The 13,840-nt window shown below is 41.3% G+C and overlaps 1 protein-coding gene across 5 annotated transcripts in view; it reads left to right on the top strand.

Moving 5' to 3' along the window:
* Window positions 1-13,840, top strand: part of GDA (guanine deaminase) — an 86,965-nt gene that overhangs the window by 49,466 nt on the left and 23,659 nt on the right. For all 5 annotated transcript variants that reach the window (XM_053293714.1, XM_053293712.1, XM_053293711.1 and 2 more), the window contains exons 8-10: window positions 4,268-4,375; window positions 11,949-12,046; window positions 13,702-13,769. In XM_053293714.1, the coding sequence (XP_053149689.1) occupies window positions 4,268-4,375; window positions 11,949-12,046; window positions 13,702-13,769 (274 nt within the window). The remainder of the gene's footprint in view (window positions 1-4,267; window positions 4,376-11,948; window positions 12,047-13,701; window positions 13,770-13,840) is intronic.

The following is a 13,840-nucleotide window of genomic DNA, read 5'->3' as shown; positions in this document are numbered from 1 at the left end:
CTAAAACCACGTTTTCATGCTCTTCAGTCTCTATTAAGATTTTTCCTAAGTTTGTAAGAAATCAGATCCAATTGGCACAGTGCTGATCTGATGCAAAATTCTCTGAAATACCCACATTGAATTGGCCCACTGGGGATAACACATTTTTTCCTTTGGGGTGGCGGGATTAATCTGTAACAGCATTTCACTTCAAACTTTAAAAAAATAACCTTTTCAGAAACCCCGCCCTAGACCTATTCTAATTAGGGTGGCATCAAGCCATAATAAGGACCTACCATCCCTTATTTTGACCTATTACAACAAATAAAAAGCGTAGGCATTTCCATGGTTTTTCATTATGTTCTATGGGCAAAGCATCAGATCTGATCTAGTTTGGCCCTCTGCATTGGCTCATTATATGGGCTGCTCATTGAGATCAGTGAATCGATATAATTGTATTTGAATTGAATCAGAATCAATTGTATTTGAATTGAATCGGAATCAATTGTATTTGAATTGAATCGGAATCTGATCTCTGTTCTGTACACAGCCTAACATGCTACTCCCTTCATGTGAGTGCAGGCAAGAATGAACCTGAAGTTATTTCCATGTAGGAAACATTGTAGTGCCACCACATCTATAAACTGGCATAGGGCCAGTTTGGCTGATATGCCCGCCCACCATGTGATTAGAAGCAAGGGTGTGCACATCTCCCCTGGTTCCACTGGTATACTACAGCTACATGTTTGGGGGCAGTTTTGATGTTCTACACCCAAGTGAGTATGTGGGGTGTGAAATGGCATGCTGAATGCGATGTGTGTGTGGAATTAAGCTTGGGTTCAGAGTACTTATGCTCCCTTTTGAAATAAGAGCATCTCCTCTGTTTGCTTTTAGGAAGACCCTTAAGCCTTATTCTCAGGCTTTTAACTGAATTAATTTTAAATTATTGCATCTGTTTTTATTTTACAAGATTATTTTTATTTAACTTGTGAAATGTTAACTGTTCTTATTCGGTTTTATACTTGTGTTTTAATTTTGTACACTACCTAGAGATGCACATATCAGGCGGCATAGAAATATGATAAATAAATAAAATAATTTACAGGCTCTCACTTCTAATTGTGTGGTGGGTAAGCCAGTTGGACTTTGTTAATGCAACTGCCCTGGGTTGATTGGTGAACACTTCAAAATTGTGTTTGGGCATTGTGTGGGGAAATTAGCTCAGAGTGGAGCAGTTCCACATCAGAATCACTTTTGTGCAAAGCTTTGGTGGCTGGAAAATGATCTGAGAGACAGATTGAAGTTTAAAAAAACAAAATTTACAATTGATTCCGATGCTTTGAATAGGTCAATGTACCCTGTTATGTTAATGGAGTGAATGGACGTGCAACATGGTATCTCTTAGGACAGAAGAACCTAGTAAACTAATCAGTATTTTAATAAGTACACCCCTGAGTTTCTATCGTCCGCTTAGCTTTTTTCTGATAGGAATGGAGTTGCATCGCAAAGCCTTATCTGACTTCCCTGCTGAGGTAATTGGTTTTTAACTTGTTTGAGGGATCTGTAGAGGGGACATAGACCAAGAGGGGGTCTGTCTCTGTGTAGAGAGAGAATCTAATGAATAGCTAACTTTTGCGAGTTAATTTAAGTCTACTTAGGCATCCCCAAACATAAGCAAAGGCGTGAGGCTAGTTCCCTTTCCATTTGGCTCTGGAGCTGCTAAATCTGGGGTAACTGTCCCACTGCCTGCTAAGTGACTGATCCCCATGTGCTAACAAATGGAGAACTCATGATCCCGTGAGACTCCTGAGCATGTTGAAAATAAGAACCTCACACCTGTGGTCTCAAACAAAAGCAGAGCACCTTCTGGAAGCCAGCAGAAAAGCAGTGCTAGCAACAACTTCCTGAACCAGTCGATCTAGTAAGTCACCTCTTATGGCCATTCTGCTACTAGAGAATGTTGTGGTCCTTTGACATTCAAGCCACACTCTTAATTTTTCCATTATCCTGTCTGTTGGGTAAGATATGATGCAGAAGCTGTTTTGGAAGCTGTTTGGTGGGTTTGTTAGCTACCTTCTTTTCTCACTTCTCCAGAAGATAGTAATCTAATGCAGGATTACTAAAGTGTGGTGAACTGACATAGAACATGTTATATAATCTAATACAGGCTTCCCCAGCGTGCGGCCCTCCTGATGTTGCTGAACTACAATTCCCATCATCCCAGCACTGGTGGAGTGGGACTGCCGGCGGCCTGTGTGCTGCCGCCGCTGTGGCCCCGCTGACCCCACCCCCACATCTGACGTCAGACGCTGGGGCTAGCCATGCCCCCACATCTGATGTCAGATGCGGGGGCGTGGTCTGGCTGAACGGAGCCTTGAGGCTCCGTTTGGCCAACTCAGTTGCCCTTTAACTGCTGAAGGGGCCATGCTCCTGGGCTGCGCTAGTCTTTTAACGCCTGAAGGGGCCACATGGCCCCTTCAGGAGCTACTTAGGCTGGCACTGCGTTCGCAGCGTGCAACCACGAGCGGTTCTTCCCTGCCTTTGCAGGGAAGAGCCGCTCCTGGCTGGCACTGCGAACACAGCGCCAGCCTTTGTTTAGCTCCCGAAGGGGCCGCGCGGCCCCCGCTCAAGAGCTAAACTAGCCTCCCTGCATCTGACTTCAGACGTGGGGGGCGTGTCAGGGCCGCTCTTGCGGCCCCTGATTGGTCAGTGGCCCGGGTTCTTTGAGCCCGTTGGCCCAATGGTGGCTCTGCCCCTGCATCCCAGCCACAATACATTGTAGCTGGGGGTGATGGGAATTGTAGTTCGGCAACATCTGGAGGGCCGCAGGTTGGGGAAGCTTGATCTAATGCACAAATGGCAAATTACAAGCCAGCTCCCCATTTTCATTTGGTACTTTACCATTCTTCACTAATCCCTATTTGGTCCCATTTTGGTTCCGGCCTCATCTCTAGGGATGTGCACAAACCGATCCACAAGCCATGTTGGAGGCCTGTGAACCGGTTCACATATTGCCCGGTCCGGCAGTCTGACACCGGGGTGTGTGTGTGTCGTTTTAAGGGCGGGGGAGTTGTATTTACCCCTCCCGCTGCTTTTCCCCCTCCGGCGCTCTCCCCGGCATCGGACCGTGCCTCTGCGGTCCGTGCACATCCATACTCATCTCATCCCATTCCCATCTTTGTAGACTGGGTTAGCTAAATGTCTGGTTTCTAAGGGGCATGTGGAGAACCTGGCTTAAAGAGATTGCTAGAAAAAGAAGCCTAATGAGCACTCAAAGAGGCAGTGGTTAAAATCAGGTTATTTTATTTTATTATTTTTACATTTTATATCCCGCTCTTCCTCCAAGGAGCCCAAAGCAGTGTACTACATACTTAGGTTTCTCCTCACAACAACCCTGTGAAGTAGGTTAGGCTGAGAGAGAAGTGACTGGCCCAGAGTCACCCAGCTAGTATCATGTCTGAATGGGGATTTGAACTCGGGTCTCCCTGGTCCTAGTCCAGCACTCTAACCACTACACCACGCTGGCTGGTGGTATGTGAGGTCCTGATATTTGGAAGAAATAAACAAAAGCCAAACTGAATATGGACCCATTCCAGACAGGGAATATTCAATGTTGAATGTGGAGGATTTAGTATTTATAAAGTGTGTACAACTTATTATTCATCCCAGTCTTTCTAGCTGAGGTACCCAATGCTGTGTGTGTGTCCCTAGCTGGATGAAGAATCACATTCAAACTGGTTTTATATGTGAGATTCTGTAGCCTGAACCAAGAGCCAGGATTGTATGTAGTTATTTTTTTTAAAATTTAATGTTTTTTGAAATTTTATATTTTTCAAAGCCTTTCCCAGTTCTCCACCCCCACCCCGAGCCCAGCCCTCCCTTTCCCCCTTAGCACTGATTGGGGGGAGAAGAGGGGGGAAAGGAGAGAAGGAAGGAGAAAGAGGGAGAAAGAAAGCAGAAGGGGGGAAGAGGATAAGGGGTACTCACCATTGCACTAGTAGGTGTGGGTGGATCAGAAATCTGGGATAACTTCCTTGAACTATTCTTAGAGTAGTTATTTTTAAAATGCTGTTCAGGAAGGGTGACAGAGGCTGGATTCATTCCCACCAACTTCACCACTGAACAGCTGATAAGGGAGGATTCCAACTTTACAAAGAGCTCTGTCAGACTGAAACCATTGTGCATTTGGGGGTGGGAGCAGGGATTGAATATCTAGGTTTTCTTGTTGTCATTTGTTTAATCCAAGCACGTATTAAAATGCTGACCATTGTCTTTTTTTCCCTTACAGAGCCACATAAGTGAAAGTAAAGGGGAAATCAAACTTGTAGAAGAAATGTTTCCTACATATCAAAACTATACAGAGTTATATGAGAAAAATAATCTACTTACAGACAAGGTATGGGGTTTTTAAACAGGGCCCAATGGAGGAGGGGAAAGGGATACTTTACTTGGGCCTAATAAAGTCCAGTGGAGCCCAGCCTGGACTGCGAAGTTATTACCATGAGGAAGAAATTGAGATTAAGTTATAGATCATGAACATAAGAACAGCCTTGCTGGATCAGGCCCAAGACCCATCTAGTCCAGCATCCTGTTTCACACAGTGAACCACCAGATGCCTCCGAGCAGGGGCGTAGTACAGTTGGTGGGCCCATAGACAAGATTTTTAAATGGTCCCCCCTCACTGAAGCTCAGCTCATGAAGTAAAGAAATCTTAAATGAGCCTGAATAGTGGTAACAAAAAGCATAGTAAAATAAGGTTTTTAAAATTGTGGACGAAGCAAGTCATTTAATGGTACTAGAGAAAGACATGCTGTTCTGGTAACTACAGGTCTTAACACTCACATCAGTTTCGGAGGATGAATACAATTGAAGGAAGCCCGGGCGGTTTGGAGAGATCTTTTTTGGAGTGCCTCACAATCTGTTTTGGATTTCACTACCCCAAATATTTTAGTGTCATCTGCAAATTCAGCCACTTCATTTTTTACTCCAACTTCTAGATCATTTATGAACAAGTTAAAGAGCTCTGGTCCCAGTACAGATCCTTGGGGGACCCCACTGCTTACAATTGTGAAAACTGTCCATTTACTCTTACCCTCTGTTTCCTGTCCTTCAACCAATTATCAATCCACATATCAACCTGTCGCCTTATCCTATGACTGTTAAGTTTAAGTTAACGCAAGAGCCTTTGGTGGAGAACTTTGTCAAAAGCTTTTTTGAAGTCTAAGTATACTATGTCAAGCAGATCACCTTTATCCACATGCCTGTTGACACTCTCAAAGAACTCCAAAAGATTAGTGAGGCAAGACTTTCCCTTGAAGAAGCCATGCTGGTTCTCCCTCAACAAGGCCTATTCTTCTATGTGTTTAACAATGTTGTCCTTGAGTATGCTTTCCATCAGTTTGCTTGGCACAGAAGTGAAGCGAATTGTCCTGTTATTTTCCAGATCCACCTTGGATCCCTTCTTGAAAATTGGAGTTGCTTCCAGTTCTCTTGCACCGAGCCTGATTGTAGGGATAACTTACATATTTTTGCTAGGAGATCAGAAATTTCACATTTGAGTTCCTTCAGAACATCTGGCCCTGGCGATTTGTTCACTTTTAGTTTTTCGAGACCGTTTAGAACATCTTCCCTCATCACCTCAAATTGGTCCAGTTATTCAGCCTCTAAACCTAAGAAGCTCAGTTCTGGAGAGGGTATACTTTATCCTCCTTAATAACCCCTTTCACGCCCTCATCTTCTAAGGGTCTAACTGCCTCATTGACAGGTTCTGCTGCTGATATATTTAAAGAGATTTTTGTTATTTCTGCCTGTTCTACTCCTGGTTCTACTCTGTCCACTTCAGGTATATTTGAAATATTGCCACCCTCACACCTTAGGGGATTTTGCTTGCCGAATCAGATACCGCCCTGTCTGTCGGCAAATCTATTTCCATTCTAAATTTATAATTAATTAATTTTAATTTAATTTAATTTTAAAAAACCATTTTTCACTTTTCATAAGAAGTTCCAAAGTGGCTTACAACATAGGAATAAAAATACAATAGAACAGCAAGATATGGTGACTCACATACACCACAGCGCTCCAGCCATGGAAGGCCTGGACCAGTGTTTTCTCTAATTTTTTTCGTCTGTGTGCGGAATTATTTTTGTTCTGAGCGGCAGTATCAAGGCAGTGTGTGCGCACATGCATTCAGAATGGGGCCTTCCTGATCCAACCTGAGTGGCACACACACATGCATCCCTTAGAGGGAGCACTGGCCCGGACACACGCACTGCCGTTGTTCATCTCGTGTATCTTTACATCTAGCTTGTCTTTGCATCTAGCAAATTTAGAGAGCCTCCATGGCTCATATGAATTGCACAATCACTGCAGCAATGAGACTCCCATTGGACTGCAGAGACTCTGAGAGTTCACTAGATGCGAGGATGCAATTTGGGAATGAATGGCAACAAAGTGCATTTCCAACCCTTCTGTGCAGTGCGCTATGCTGTATGTGAATCAGTTAAAACATCACATGAGAAAACCATACAAATGCCAAATCAAAGAGAATTAACACAATTTTAAAAGCATTTTCAGTTAGCTAGTAGTGGGAAAAGCCAGCCAGAACAAATGTATATTTAAAATGTCAAATGGGGGGGACCCCCCACAAGGAGAGGGCTACCACAGAGAATATCCTATCCTATGGATCTGCCAGATGGACCTTAGATAGAGGTGCTACATGCAGGAGGCACTCCCTACAGCCCTTATAGTCTGGGCAAGTTCTTCAGATACTTTCGACCCAAACTCTTTGTGAGATTTGCGAACCAATCATAAGTACTGGGCCAGTTCAGAAGATACTATCTGACCAGCTTCCCAGTTCTGTAAGGATATGCATGTGTGCAGATATCTCATCCACCCCCACACATACAGCATGCCGTTCTTCCCTGAATAGTAATGTGGAGGGGGAACATCTGAATTGCCCCTAACAGCAGTTAAAATAACATTTTTAAAGTGGTATTTTTACCATGTGATTGGAACAGTTCAGATGGTCTCCCCCGATGTGACTATGTGGGGATGGAACAGTGCACTGGGATATGCTTCTCACACAATTGGATAGCTGGTTGGATGGCATTGTGAGAATAGACCAAACAACATTCTGAACAGGGGAGAGAGGTGGGGGAGGGAAACTTCAGAATTTGTAGCATATCATGTAAAGTGGATTTGAGAGCATATCATGTAAAGTGGCACAGTTTTCTCTGTCTCTCATACAAAAAGTCCCAGAGTTTCTTACTTCCTCTTTGCAATTACAGTGCACAGGCAGGAGACGCCAACAACACCATAATACATCTGGAACATTTAGGGCCAAACTGCACATTACATTAAACTTGTCTTTATAAGATGGGCTTAATGCAGAATGGCCTAGATATTGTCCTTTTATCTTTAAAATTTAGTCACAGCCCCTCTTATCAAACCCCAATGTGTGTGACATGCAGTAAAAAGTTAACACCTTCCCACTGTTCCATTTCCACCTTGAAAATCCTTCCTGAAATGGCAATTTGGTCCTAAAGTAGTGATTTGCAGCGAATTGCCACTTGCAGGGGGACATTTTCAGGGTAAGAACATTTTCAGTGCACGAGTCAAATGTTAATTAATACTCTCCTTGCCATATGTCACACTTCCAGGTTGGATTGGGGGACCCCCACATGCCATATTTTTAAAGATAATACTACCACTTCAGGTCCACTTCCACATTAAGCTTCTCTTGTGAAGATGGGTTTAATATCATATGTAGTTTAGCCCTGAGTTCTCAGGGACACTGAGTGCCAGTGTTGCTGATAGGATTTACTGGTCTCAGAATATATGTGAGTAAATAAGGTATGCTTCTGGTCTTCAAAGCTCATTTAAGTACTGATGGTCACTCCCAGGGATAGTATAGGAATAGTGTCTAAAGGACATTTGTTACTCATGTCCATCTATTTATTTAAAAGTCTTATATAACAAAAAACGTCCCAGGGTGGCTAACAAAATTCAAATCATCCATAGAAAAAAACACAATATCTTTTATATATATATATATATATATATATATATATATATATATATATATATATAAAAACCCAACCAGAATCAAAGTACAAAGAATAAAAACATACAAATTGAAAGAGATAAATCAAACTAGCCCAATGATTCAGAAGGCTCACCTAAATAACACCTGGATATCCAGGTGTAAAATAGGGCCAAAAAGGACTCCCAAATGGCAAACCTGCTCTGTCAAGGGGAGTGTAATCCCATCAAAAACATGTTGATGCACCATCTCTGAGTCAGCAGTTCTCCTGAACAGAAGAGCCCCTGTCTTGCCCAGATTTAATTTCAGCTTGTTAGCCCACATCCACAGCCTCCAAAATAATGAATATTTGTCTATGCCAAACCATGGAGTCAGAAATTAAAAAGAAGGGGGGGGAAAGGACAGAAAGAAACTAAAGAGCATCAATAAATTCTCAAATTTTTCAGGACAGAAAAGGCCTTTTGGGGTGGTGTATAAAGGGCACCCATGTTATAAGTTTGCACTGTCCTTAAAGAAATGATGCTTGGACTCATAGATTTATCTGTGAGGATAATGCTATATGTTGTACTTTACCCAATAGAAAGAAAAACTACTCTTGAGATAAAATAAATGTTGCTTATCAAACTTAACTGGTGATTAATAAAACGTGTATGGTTTAGTTTACTGAGGTGTGATGCATCTGTCCCTAAGAAGAGGGCAAAGGGCAAATGTATAACTATCCCATATCTGATCACATGATTAAGTGCTGTCAAGTTGGTGTCTCTTAGCAACCACATAGACAGATCCTCTCCAGGATTATCTGTCTTCAACTCGGTCTTTAAGGTCTCTCAGTGGTACATTCATTGCTGTCATAATCAAGTCCATCCACCTTGCTGCTGGTCATCCTCTTCTTCTCTTTCCTTCAACTTTCCCCAGCATTATGGACTTCTCAAGGGACCTGGGTCTTCGCATAATGTGCCTGAAGTATGATAATTTGAGCCTGGTCATTTGTGCCTCGAGTGAAAATTCTGGATTGATTTGTTTTATGATCCATTCATTTGTTTTCCTGACTGTCCATGGTATCCTCAAAAGTCTTCTCCAGCACTGAATTTCAAAAGCGTCAATACTATTTCTATCTTGCTTCTTCAAAGTCCAGCTTTGCATCCATAGAGTGTCACAGGGAAAACCATTGTCTGAATGATTCTAATCTTTGTAGGTATAGACATGTCATAGCATCTAAATATCCTTTCCAAGGCCTTCATTGCAACCCTACCAAGTGCTAGTCTGTGGCATATTTCTTGACTGCTGGATCCTTGACTGCTGATGGTCGATCCTAAAAGGCAGAAGCTATCCACCACTTCAATGTCTTCATTATCAGTTCTGAGACTGGTTGCTGTACCCATTGTCATTAGTTTAGTCTTCTTGACATTTAGTCATAGTCCCATTTTTTCACTGTGTTCCTTGACTTTCACTACTAGAGCTTGCAGATCATCCGCATTCTCAGCTATCAGAGTGGTGTCATCAACGTAGCTCATTGATGTTTCTTCTTCCAACTTTAAAACTACACTCATCTTCTTCCAATCCAGCTTCTCTCAGTATATGTTCAGCATATAAACTGAATAAGGAAGGAGAAAGCAGACAGCCTTGTCTTACTCCTTTGCAATATGGACCCAGTCTGTTTCACCATGTTCCGTCTGGACTGTGGCTTCCTGTCCTGTGTATAGGCTTCTCATGAGAACAATGAGATGTTCAGGGACACCCATTTTCCTAAGGATATTCCACAACTTGACATGGTCGATGCAATCCAAGGCTTTTCTGTAGTCAATAAAGCATATTGACTTCTTTTTTGGTATTTTTTGGCTTTCTCAATTATCCAGCATAACATCAGCAATGATGTCTCTTGTTCCTCTGCCTTTTCTGAAACCAGCGTGAAACTCCGGCATTTCCCTTTCCACATAGGGCTCTAACCTGAGTTGGATGATCCTGGGCATTATTTTGCTAGCATGTGAAATTAAGGATATTGTGTGATGGTTTGCACAATCTGTTACATCTCCTTTCTTTGGTATGGGTATATAGACTGACCTCTTTCAATCTGTTGGCCACTGTGTTTTTCACTAAATTTGCTGGCATAGTTTGGTTAGAGCCTTGACTATGAAGATATACACCCCAGTATTTCTCTAATTTACAATGTTTGACTCCGGAAGTGACGTGGCATTCAAATCATAGTGCTTATATTTCTGTGAATGGCTTACGCAGTGCTCATTTTCAATATTTGTATTCAGATCAACTTAGTCTTTCTACAGAATATATTTTGCATTTATATAAATCTACATCATATGTATTTGAATGATTAATGTCCGCTTTTCATTTACTGGGTCAGTTGCCAATTACTGTAGTTTCTCTTGAGAGCTAGGCCTATACCATTATGATGCTGAATCCACTTCATTTTAAAATTCTGTGGTATTCCATTTTTTTAATACTGTTTTGGTACTTCCAACTTCGTATGCAAATCCCCAAAACACTGAAGGGAGAAATATATACTTTTGTGTGCATTTGAATTAATTTCATAGTAAATCTCAGTTTTTCAGATGTCCTCCTTTGTGATAATTTCCCTTAAGAAGCACTCTGAATTAATTATGACCTCATTATAACACTAGTGAGTGTTATTATAATCCTGCCTTTGAGTCATATATTGTAATTTTTTCTTCTTCTGAGGGAGGTTTTTCAAAGACGTGCAAGGTACCCAACTGCCACTGAGTATCTTGAGGGAATATGATTAGCTTGTCTTTGAAAAATCTCCCTTTAGATTTTCAGATTTGCATAGCATTTTATTAGTTGAATTAGCATCAATTAACAGTTTGTATGCACAACATCAATCAATTTAACAAGATTCAAACATAAGTGCTATACTCCTAAATAAAGAGCAGACTTCAGATTAGTTAGTCATGACTAAGCAACATTTTAATCAATGAGACAAGTTAGTAATGACTAACTGAAGTCCCGGTAATTTCAGTGGGAGTAACTTAGTCTGGATGTTGCCCAAAGTAATTAGCGATACAGTTTTCTACTAACAGCAGTTAGGTTTGCATATGGCAGTATCTTTATATAGTGAATTTTTATCTACAGCTGTGACAAAGTCTCTTGAATATCTATGGAACAAACACTGCTGTCTGTTATAGCAACTATTTTTCATTTAAGAAAACATAATATTTTAAACAAACACAACAAAACATAACAGATTCCAGTTCCCCATTTTTCATTGTATTTTTGTTGTTTGAATGAACTTGATTGAGGATTTGTTGCAACCCACACTAGGCTTCCTAGAGGGAAAGAAATATGGACAGAGATGAACTACACATACAACATGTGGCAGCCTTTTCGGCACAAGATAACACACTTGTATAAACAGGGGGTCCATTTTGACTGCAATTCAAAAAGTGGCAGTCAGGTACAAGGGATCTGGAAGACCAGAAAACAGATTTGACCAATGTCACACTATGGAATACACACCAAGGGTTCCCAAACTTGATTTGCCAAATGCTGTTGCCACAATGGCCAAAGGCTGAGGCACTTGGAGAGCTGCAGTTCGACAGATTCTGGCAATTCTCATTTATGAACCCTCGGTATAGACAATGCCTTTGGCTTTTTTCACAAGTGATGCTCAAACCAACTTTTGAGATAACCTGTATTGGCAAGTATGTACCTTGATTTAAACTTGGCTCTTTTTTCTGCTTTCTGTCCCACACTAATATTCAGAAGTCAAGATTTCAGACTAAAGGGGATTCTTTGGAAATGTACTTGTAAAAAAACCACACACACACACACACACACACAACACCAACCCATTATTCATACAAACCATGATGGGCTGCTGTATGTGCAAGCAAAATGGTAGTAATTAATGATAAAAAAAAGTGGGGGCAAATTACACTGTTTTTGTCTTTAGACCATAATGGCTCATGGCTGCTATCTTTCTGATGAAGAGCTGAAACTTTTTAATCTTAGAGGAGCTGCCATTGCCCATTGCCCTAATTCAAACATATCGTAAGTCAAAGTGTATTCATTACTATAAATGAATTAAATAATCTAGAATTGTGTTTCAGAAAATGCTGTCTTTCAAATCTCAGTTTTGAAGTAGCCAGTGTTTCCCTATGGATAATTTGAATGTTAAGATAATTTTAGAATGGTGTAAGCACAGGACCAGCCTATTTGTAGGGGAAATAGACATATTCACTTATCCTGTTTAGAAGATCCAAAGAAGCCTATTGTCAGCAGGCTACTGGAAGATCACTCCTGGGTGCCCTAAAGTTGCCAATTTGTTTATCCAGCCCTGATCCTGTTTCTGTAGTGAACAATCTAGCATGTGAAAATTAAGCTGATGAAGCTTTCTTGACATGGAAATAAAGTTATGAGAAAAGCTATGAAAACAGTCAGTGTTACTGTGAATGCTGTTTTCAAAGCTGCAGTTTGTCAACGTGACTGGTTGTTGAAAGCATTGAACTGGGATGGCAAAGTGCTTTCCACCAGAGCTTTCTAGAGTGACATCACTGAGTCAAATGGGAAGTGGGGATAGAGCCTTCATCCAAAACAGATTAACTGGGGTGAGGGTATGCCTGCTATTGCAAGTGGTCAATATCCTGACTAATGTTGTGGGCATGCAGTGATTGTCCAGCTGCAGCTGTAGTGTCCTCACTTCAAAAGTGCAGGTGCTCACTCAAAGGGAGGCAATTTCCCCCAATCTCCCCTTCCCACCAAAGCTCTGAACAATATGCTATTGTGTGTCCCTGAGGATTGCACAATCATCTGGGACATAATTTTGGGTTGTTCAGAGTGCTTTTGGGGCTAGAGAGATCAGCAGAAATTGCCCTCCCATGTGTGAACACCCACACTTCCAAAGCGGAGATGCTACAGCTGCAGCTGGACATCCTTTCTCCTCTTGCATGCAGCATTAGTCACGACGTTGGCCACTGCATTTCTCTCTATTGGTAACATAATACCTTAGATCAAAAGTGTGTGTGTGTGTGTGTGTGTGTGTGTGTGTGTGTGTGTGTGTGTGTGTATTTAAAAGATTTATATGCCACCATTCATTCACAGTGGCTTACAACAAAATTCATTAAAAGAAATATAGAAAAGCACTGTAGACAATGCATACCATCTGCCCTGTAAATGGCATTCCTGTGTTGAGTTTTTCCTCTCTCTCCCTTAACATGTTGGGATCACATACTCCATGATGTGACATCAACATGATACAAGATTCTCTGCCAGCAACAGCCTATGTTGCTGCCAAAGTCAGGAACACTCACAATGTGATGCTGCTGCATCATCTGGTGAATGTTCCCACATGTTATGGTGGAGATGAGAAGAACCCCACATGGGGTTACTGTTTGTGGCAACATCCGATGCATTACATGGCCTTGTTATCTTCCCATATACAAGGAATCTCATTTCCAACAAAATGGAAAAAGTTAGTTATTTTAACTACCCTTTAATGGCCAATATTTATACTAGAGTATAATACTACATACATACAGATTTACAATGGAGATTAGCATACATAAACCCTTTATTATAAGCTTTACTGCTGGCTAACACTTTATGAAAGTCTTTTAATGGCAAAATTTGACAACATGTATCTGCTTGAACACACTCTGATTTAACTGTAACTATTATTCATTTTTCTTTTCCTGCTTCCAATACAGACTACGTAGTGGTCTTTTAAATGCAAAAAAGGTCCTGAAATACAATGTGAAGCTTGGCCTTGGCACAGGTTAGTAATTTAATGGGTGACCTAAAAAAAAAAGAGACAAGCCAAATATTCATATTGCGCTATCATCATTC

Source organism: Hemicordylus capensis, chromosome 2, assembly GCF_027244095.1.
Source record: "Hemicordylus capensis ecotype Gifberg chromosome 2, rHemCap1.1.pri, whole genome shotgun sequence".
In the NCBI taxonomy this organism is placed as follows: Eukaryota; Metazoa; Chordata; class Lepidosauria; order Squamata; family Cordylidae; genus Hemicordylus; species Hemicordylus capensis.
The sequence above is the reverse complement of the archived record's forward strand: the minus strand, read 5'-3'. Positions and strand labels throughout refer to the sequence as shown.